Source organism: Moschus berezovskii, chromosome 6, assembly GCF_049115385.1.
Source record: "Moschus berezovskii isolate FMDL1 chromosome 6, NW_MosBer_1.0, whole genome shotgun sequence".
Lineage (NCBI taxonomy): Eukaryota > Metazoa > Chordata > Mammalia > Artiodactyla > Moschidae > Moschus > Moschus berezovskii.
In genome coordinates, this window is record NC_142465.1 from 102,251,490 (window position 1) to 102,260,877 (window position 9,388).

General features: G+C 43.7%; 1 protein-coding gene across 7 annotated transcripts in view; it reads left to right on the forward strand.

The window, feature by feature from the left end:
• The window catches only part of GPR19 (G protein-coupled receptor 19), a 35,971-nt gene extending 27,105 nt beyond the window's left edge, over positions 1-8,866 (forward strand). For 6 of the 7 annotated variants that reach the window (XM_088837311.1, XM_055396146.2, XM_088837309.1 and 3 more), the window contains one exon: positions 7,254-8,866. In XM_088837311.1, the coding sequence (XP_088693437.1) occupies positions 7,270-8,523 (1,254 nt within the window). In that variant the 5' untranslated portion in view covers positions 7,254-7,269 and the 3' untranslated portion in view covers positions 8,524-8,866. The remainder of the gene's footprint in view (positions 1-7,253) is intronic. The other variant, XR_016037671.1, reaches the window with a different exon arrangement.
• The last annotated feature ends 522 nt before the right edge of the window (positions 8,867-9,388 follow it).

Below are 9,388 nucleotides of genomic sequence, written 5' to 3' on the forward strand. Positions count from 1 at the left end.
ATTCAGGGATGTGTGTAAGTTCAGGACTTTTGAATAGGTTGGTCTGTGAACTGCCCTACTGGAAGTGGTGGACTGGTAACTACTGGCTCTGTAGGGAAAGAGCCTATTTGTGGTGTTTGTCAGTCTCATGGTGCAACTGTTCCCTACCTTGGGTGATTTGTGATACCAACATGATGTCATTGAACTTGGAACTGGAAAGGAATGTGCACTGAGGAGCCCCATGCAAGCTAGTCCCAGCCCACCTCTGTTCCAATCTTATTTCATATGTAGGCAAATCAAGCCTACAAAACAGTGAAAGGTTTAAGGAAAATATCTACCACCATCATATTTCTTAAATTACAACAATTAAAATTTAAAAGAGAATTTCCTACTTGGGGTGATACTGAATTGTTCAGACTTTTTTGACACTTCAATTCAAACTGAAATCTAGAGTTCTGCTTTCATTCTACATTTAAAAGGCAGCAGTCAATCATCTGATAATGAATTTTCAACACTCTTACATTCTTTATTCTGAAGAAAGGCTATGTTTCCAGACCAGCATGTCTACTGCACTGTTGATGCTAAACCTCCCTGCAGTATATAGTGGGAGTGATATTTTTCCCCCCAAATGTTCCCTGTGTCACATACTTCTGAGCTAGCATATTGAACAGATGTATCTGTGGGTTGCAAGAGTCTGTGGGGAAATTTTATATTCGTGTTTGATTGAGAAGTCTGTGTACAGCCAGTTTGACCCTCCAAATTTAGATCCAGCCCATTGTGCCCTCCTGGGAGATGAAGTGCCAGTGGTGGTTAAAAGCATGGGCTTTGGAGCAAGGCAGTCGTGGGTGACCACTTTCCAATTGTATGACCTTGGGGAAGAAATTCAGTTTTTTCATTTGAAAAATAGGGCTAATAACATGACCTCTTTCTCTGGAAGGTCTCTGTATATGAAGTACCTGACAGATAATAAGCACACACACAAAAAAAGTACTAACTCTTGGTGGTATTGATGCTACTATAATTCCTGTCTTCATTGCAGTTAATCTCACTGCTCATTAGCCACAGGCTGTGTGGCTAATTCTACAGAAAATGTTTCCATTCATTTTTTTCCCAACCAAATCATATATAAATTTAACATAAAATTCTAATTTGCCATAGTCTTCCTGTATTATGGGAATATCTCTGAATCTGTATAATTTCAGGAGGGAAAAATAAATCAGTTGTTAGGGTTTTCTGAGTCTGGAAGAAGCCTACCCAGCAGTGATACACTTATCTGGGAATAGCCTCTGGCAAACTGTGAAGTTTATCATCTGTGCCCCTTTGATTCTTTTTTGTGGTCCTCTCTAGTATCTAACGGAGAAGGCAATGGCAAGCCACTCCAGTACTCTTGCCTAGAAAATCCCATGGATGGAGGAGCCTGGTAGGCTGCAGTCCGTGGGGTCGCTAAGGGTGGGACACGACTGAGCGACTTCACTTTCACTTTTCACTTTCACACATTGGAGAAGGAAATGGCAACCCACTCCAGTGTTCTTGCCTGGAGAATCCCAGGGAAGGGGGAGCCTGGTGGGCTGCCATCTATGGAGTCACACAGAGTCGGACAAGACTGAAGTGACTCAGCAGCAGCAGCAGCAGCAGCTAGTATCTAATCATTCATATACCCATCAAAATACAGTTTTCCAAAGGTTAAAGTCATGGTTCTCATTCATCACGATTCTCATTCAGGCATAGAAATGAACATAATGTCATAAATTCATTAACTTATTACTGAAGGAACCGATGAGATAATAAGGTTGCTTCCAAGAGCATTTGAATAAATGGATATTTATAGGGATTTTGAGGGGGGTGTTCCTGTTTGTTTGTTTCTTTAAATAATGTGAGCATAAGATTGCTAGGAGGCACAAAGCTGGTTATTGTCCTACAGGGCATCTATAACCTTTGGGGTTATTTTTTCTACTAGATAAATTTGCATGTTTACATGTAATGTCTGGGTGCTAGTCATATTGTAAATAGCAAAATCAAGAACAGATACATTCTTCCAGAGAATTAAATAATCCTTGGGGAAGCACATGTAACAGTGTCCTAGCATGATATTAAAAAATTATGCTATGCTCTCTGTACCTTATTTTCAAATAGTGGATAATTTTTCTTAACGTATCTACCCATTTATTTATTCAGTAAACCTTTATTAATATCTATGCGCTGCAGGGATATAGAAGTAAAGACACAGTCCCTGTCCTTAAGGAATTCATAACCCAACAGGAGGAGACAGCACTCAAAATAAAAATTATAATATGAAGTGACAGACATATCATTTTATATATAGACGCAAGGTCCCATCATTACAGAGGTTGCTCACTCCCTAGCTCTATCATGTCAGCTCATCCACCATTTTCCCCATCTGTATATTAAAACACATCTCTTAGAGCCCAACAGATGAATAAGTCCTCTCTTAGAAAATACATAAAGATATATATTAATAGGGACCCTCAATCTCAACTCAGTTGGGTGTGTCATGTGGTAGTGGTGAGCTGGAAAGAGGTGAAGGGGGCTTTCCTGTTGCTGCTAAAATTACTCAATATGGATGACCCAGACACAACTACTAAGTATGTAGCCCCTGTATTTCAGAAATAATCCCTTAAAGATATATTTATTTCCAAATTAATGGAGCAGGGGAGAGCTTTCTTAACATTTACTTTAGAATTCTAGAATTTAGTTATAATATGGCAGACCATGTTTTCTGCCAGTGGGTACAGGAGGCTGTCTGAGGTCACCTACTACCTTTCAGTTCAGTTCAGTTCAGTTCAGTCGCTTAGTCGTGTCTGACTCTTTGCGACCCCATGAATCACAGCACGCCAGGCCTCCCTGTCCATCACCAACTCCCGGAGTTCACTCAAACTCATGACCATAGAGTCGGTGATGCCATCCAGCCATCTCATTCTCTGTCGTCCCCATCTCCTCCCACCCCCAATTCTTTCTAGCATCAGACTCTTTTCCAGTGAGTCAACTCGACGCATGAGGTGGCCAAAGTATTGGAGTTTCAGCTTTAGCATCAGTCCTTCCAATGAACACCCAGGAGATTTGACCTGGGTGACTTTAGTTTCACCTGCCCTGCTCTTGTCAGGAGCCATGTTTCCTCCCGTCACCATGGTCACCAGCGTTCCAGCTCTCTGAGAACACACAGTGATTTTGTATCTCTGCTTTTAATTCTCCTAGCAGAGCCACCTAGAGTAGGAGGCCTGTATTTCAGCTCTCTGTCTTTATGAAGTCAATTCATTCAATAGCTAATAAGCAATTATTAATGTGAAGAACTTCAGTGGAAGCTGTGGAGCATGGACAAAGAATAACGCCCTTTTCCCAGGACCCTGTAGTTAATGGGAGAAGACAGAAATGTGGAAGCAATTCTAAAGCAGTGATTGTTAATCCGGGCTGCACATTGGGATCACCTGGGGAACTCTTGAAACCTCCCGATGCTGCACCCCAGAGCAATTAAATAAGAATCCCTAGGGAAGGACCCTGGCATCAGCATTTTGTGAAGCTCCCTGGGAACGTCCAGCATGGCTCTAAAGTAAAACAAACAGGGAAAAGGTGTAACAAAATGCTCTATGAAAGAGGGAACCACATATACATTCTGCATATGTTAATGTTCTCATCTACCGGGTGACTACATTTCAGTCCATGAATGCAAAAAATGTAACTTCTCATTGTAACCACAGGAAAAATGTAGGTCAGTTTGATTGTTGGGCATTTAGAAACTGTATGATCTGGGCAGTATGGTCTGCAGAAAACTACACCTCTGAGAGTTTCTTGGACTGCAAGGAGATCCAACCAGTCCATCCTAAAGATCAGTTCTGAGTGTTCATTGGAGGGACTGATGTTGAAGCTGAAACTCCAATACTTTGGCCACCTGATGCTAAGAGCTGAGTTATTGGAAAAGACCCTGATGCTGGGAAAGATTGAAGGCAGGAGGAGGAGGGGGGCGACAGAGGATGAGATGGTTGGATGGCATCACTGACTCAATGGACATAAGTTTGGGTAAGCTCCGAGAGTTGGTGATTGACAGGGAGGCCTGGCGTGCTGCAGTGCATGGGGTCTCAAAGAGTTGGACATGACTGAACTGAACTGAAGGGGAAAAGGGCCCCCAAAAGGTCAGCCAGCCCTAGAAGGATGACCCCCAAGTTACTCCATATGCTATCTCTCTCCTTTGGAATGTTTGGGACTTTTTTTTTTTAAACCCTTGTCTTCCTGAAGAAGGGACCTTCATCCTCCAGGTCCCTGGCTCACACTTTGGTCTCCTTTGTGAAGCCTTTCCTTTTCTTCCCTTTTCCAAGCAAAATTGGGTCCCTGTTTTTCTCTGCCACTGAGCTCCTTATCTGTCAATTATAATTATTATAGACTTTAGTAATAGTATGGCAGGCGGCTTGTTTATACATTTACCCTTTTACTGGCCTTACTTTTCATTGGTGTTCCTAGCACCTAGCATAGTTCCTTGGTGTACTGAATGAATAAACAGAGGTGCAGCACTTTTAGGTCCAGTCAGAAAAGTCATGCCATCGATCAGGTGAGACCTAGACTCAGCAACTCCTCAGGCTGTCTTGTCCCATTTCTTTTTCTTATTTGGCCACACCCCACAGCTTGTGGGATCTTAGTTCCCTGGCGAGGGATCAAACATGCTTCCCTGCAGTGGAAGTGTGGAGTCTTAACCACTGGATCACGAGGGAAGCCCCTCCCTTGTCCCATTTCCAGGAGGGTATGTGTGGGTGGGGGGGGGGGGGTGTTTTTGGCCGGGGTCAGACTCACTCCTAAAGCTGCAGGAGGAAGGGACAGAAGAAGGCCCCCGCAGTGCACCAGTGGTAGTGGTGGTGGTGGTGGTGATTTTGAGTTTCATCTGCAGAGTTTTGCTATGAGAGAAAGAAGCAGAAGGAAGTTCAGAGGCTTCAAAGTGTGTGTGGAACTACGGAAAAGTGCCCGTGCCACCAGCTCCTGTTTTATTTAGGGCACTGGCATTCCCCCACAAATTTAGAACGGCTCTTTCTCTCTGGGAATGTTGCTTGTCTCTTGTATTTTTAAGCTTTCAGTTCAGTTCAGTCACTCAGTTGTGTCCGACTCTTTGTGACCCCATGGGCTGCAGCACGCCAGGCTTCCCTGTCCATCACCAACTCCCGGAGTTTACTCAAACTCATGTCCATCGAGTCGGTGATGCCATCCAGCCATCTCATCCTCTGTCGTCCCCTCCTCCTCCTGCCTTCAGTCTTTCCCAGCATCAGGGTCTTTTCCGAAGAGTCAGTTCTTCGTATCAGATGGGCAAAGTATTGGAGTTTCAGCTTCAGCATCAGTCCTTTTAAACTTTAAATCTTAAAAAAAAAAAAAAAATTGTTTTTTTCCTCTTTTTTCAATGTTGTAGGTTTTACACACATAAAGGTAAAAAGATGATTTTGATCTTGTAAGGATGACACACATGCATTACAGATTTTCAAGGACAGTGCTAATTTTAGATCTTATGTCCTGTTTTCAGACTGTGTCCTAATTTTTTATATGGAAAGTATGGTTGCTAGTCTTACGACTGACTATCAACCAGCCAGACATGCTTAAATGGCTAATTACCTTATGTTTCTCTTTAAGAAATTAAGTAGGGCTGCTTCATGGACAAAAAAAGCCTTGAAGGGAACATGGACCTGTCCATTTGTACATCACCCTGAGCTTCAGACTTTTGTTGAATGGGGTTTCTTGGTGAGGGCAATATATATTAACATCCTCTCCCTATCACAAACCACTGCAAATATTCTTCAAGGAAAAATGGGTCATTAGGAACTGCCCTTTGACCCCACGGAAACATTTCTTTGTGAGGTGTATTGACAGCCGCCCCCGCGGAAGGGCAAGAGGCAGAGCCTGTTGCTGGGGCGTCCTCCTCTGTGCCCCTGCCCTGGTTATTGTGGATTCCGTTGCTGTGCTTTCTGCTTACTAGATTCAGACCAAATTAAACCTTAAAGATCTGACTACAGCCAAAGTCATCTCAGTTTTAATTGAATGGCTCACAATGATACAATGTTTTTCCCTGTTAAAAAGTGTAACTTTTTTCCCCTAACTGAACAGTAGTAAGAAAAAGTTAAAGGCTGGCTGGGTAAAGTTAGATCCAACCGGTCCATTCTAAAGATCAATCTTGGGTGTTCATTGGAAGGACTGATGCTAAAGCTGAAACTGCAATACTTTGGCCACCTCATGTGACGAGTTGACTCACTGGAAAAGACTCTGATGCTGGGAAAGGTTGGGGGCGGGAGGAGAAGGGGACGACAGAGAATGAGATGGCTGGATGGCATCACTGACTCTGTGGACATGAGTTTGAGTGAACTCCGGGAGATGGTGATGGACAGGGAGGGCTGGCGTGCTGTGATTCATGGGGTCGCAGAGAGTCGGACACGACTGAGCGACTAAACTGAACTGAACTGAACTGCAAGTTAAGAGTTGATTGCTTATAATCATCTGAATGCCATAAGGTTTCTAGCAACCTGGTTTTACATTCATTAGGAGACATCTTGTACATTCTGTGTCATTTTATGAAACAGTAACAACAGTAGCATCAAATATGTCATTGATAGGTGGCACATCATCTTTTGGGGAAAAATAGGCTGTGTTTTGTGTCATTAAATGAGGAGCTACTTCTGGCTCACGTGAAAGTGTTACATTTGCTCCATGTGCTTACATGATGCTTCCGTAATGGGAATTCTGCAGTAAGTGAGGACAACGTCCTTCCCAGTAGCCAGCCAGTCTGCATTCAGATTCCTGCTAGCTATTTCCATAGCTGACGTCTGTGTTTCCATCTGCCCAAGTTTTCCTCCCTTGCAGCCTCACTACTTTAGTGTTAGGACATTCAGGAACTTCTCATATGCTTCCCAGAATTCCAGCAGTTCTTCATTTGGGGGTAAACCCTAAAAGTGAGCCAGATCTGAGATCCCTACCCCTCTGTAATCCCCAGTGCGTGAAGGGAACAAGGATCAGTGAGGACTGGGGCTTGCTATGCATTCCACCACATTTGATGAAGGTCAGGAGACAGGGGAGGCCAGGGAGACCCTGAGCTGGGCTCAGCTGAAACAGCCCTAAAATGAAAGAGAAACAGGGCCAGAGCTTTTTCTGGGTAGTAGTCATGTTTTCCTACCAACGCACAAGTCCTCCTTGACAAATGACAACTGAGCTAAGCATCCTAAATCATTGTTAGCCTTAGGAATCAATCCTTGTAACACCGTTTTAACAGGCGGCCTCATTCTTCTTTCCTTATCCAGAACTAAGAGGGGAAAAATGAATATGGTTTTTGCTCACAGAATGGATAACAGCAAGCCACCTTTGGTTGTTCCTACGCTGCTGGTGCCTCTTCACAACCACAGCTGCGCAGAGACGGCCGCCCCTCTGCCGAGCCGAGACCTGACGGAGCTCTCCCCAGAGCACAGCTGGAGGAGCAACAGAACAGATCCACAGTATGGACCAAACCCTGGGGAAGTGGCCACAGCCAGCATTTTCTTTGGGGCCCTGTGGTTGTTTTCTATCTTTGGCAATTCCCTGGTGTGTCTGGTCATCCACCGCAGCAGGAGGACTCAGTCCACCACCAATTACTTTGTGGTCTCCCTGGCATGTGCTGACCTTCTGGTCAGCGTGGCCAGCACGCCTTTTGTCCTGCTGCAGTTCTCCACCGGCCGCTGGACCCTGGGCAGCACCATGTGCAGGGCTGTGCGCTACTTTCAGTATCTCACCCCGGGTGTCCAGATCTACGTGCTCCTGTCCATCTGCATAGACCGGTTCTACACCATCGTCTACCCACTGAGCTTCAAGGTGTCCAGAGAGAAAGCCAAGAGGATGATTGCCGCATCCTGGATCTTTGAGGCGACCTTTGTGACCCCTGTGTTGTTCTTCTATGGCTCCAGCTGGGACAACCACTGCAACTATTTCCTTCCCTCCTCTTGGGAAGGAACCGCCTATACTGTCATCCATTTCTTGGTGAGCTTTGTGATCCCATGCATCCTGATAATCTTATTTTACCAGAAGGTCATAAAATACATTTGGAGAATTGGCACTGATGGCCGGACAGTGAGGCGGACCATGAACATTGTCCCAAGGACAAAAGTGAAAACTATCAAGATGCTCCTCATTTTAAATCTGCTGTTTTTGTTCTCCTGGCTGCCTTTTCACGTCGCTCAGCTGTGGCACCCCCATGAACGAGACTATAAGAAAAGCTCCCTTGTGTTCACTGCCATCACATGGATATCCTTTAGTTCCTCAGCCTCTAAACCTGCTCTGTATTCCATTTATAATGCCAACTTTAGGAGAGGCATGAGGGAGACTTTCTGCATGTCCTCAATGAAGTGTTACCGAAGCAATGCCTATACTATCACAACCAGTTCAAGGATGGCCAAAAAAAACTATGTTGGCATCTCAGAAATCCCTCCATCGGCCAAAACTACAACCAAAGACTCAATCTATGATTCGTTTGACAGGGAAGCCAAGGAGAAAAAGCTTGCTTGGCCCATTAATTCAAATCCGCCAAATACTTTTGTCTGATTTCTCAGAATTCTTTCAATTATTATTATTATGCACCAGAGGTTAAAAGTTCAACTATAAAAACAAGCTGTTTATGTATTTTTTCAATCAATTTTCTGAGGGAAATGTTTTATTATGTAGAATGCACTATTGATTTTAGTTTTTGTCTTTTTTAATTTAGTTGTTTTTTGTTTTAGAGGAAGCTTTTCACCTTGAGCTTATTTATGGTCAACAGTCCCTTTACTATATTAGTTACATGCATTAAAAAAAAAAAAAGAATGCTTTCTGACTTTTTATTTACTATTAAGTCCAAAAAGCATAAACAGTCTTTGATTGATGATTCAACCTGACTTTATTCTGTTTCCTTTTTCTCCTCCCTGCTAAATTTTTGTTAACTATAGGCTTCTGTTCCAAATTAAATCTCCTGTGTGACACATTTCAGAGACTTGTATTTCTTCTGCTGAGCAACATTTAGGAAGTGTTAATATTTTATATGTTTTTACATTACCTTCTGTCCAGATCTGTTATGGAGAGCACTCCATATGTTGGAATATACTAGAACTTGCCTGGGTAGCCTTCTGTGATTGAATTTTAATGAAGATGCTTAGGGAAAGAGAGCTTATTGGTTGGCCTAATTTCTGTCTCTCATTCCTATTCTCTTAAAACCAGCTGATGATGCCTTGAAGCTTTTGAAGTCGCCGTGCTGTTTTCCTCACATCCAGGCTGTGTGTCTAGGATGCTTACCTCCCTCCTGAGTCAAATTCAAGCAATGCTCAGGGAACCTGGCTGGGCAAGCCCAGAAAATGCCAAAGGGAGTCATGCAGATGCCATTTCTCTGCGCTCTGCCATTCAGGCAGACACCTTTGGCTGCCTGGCACCGCCCCCA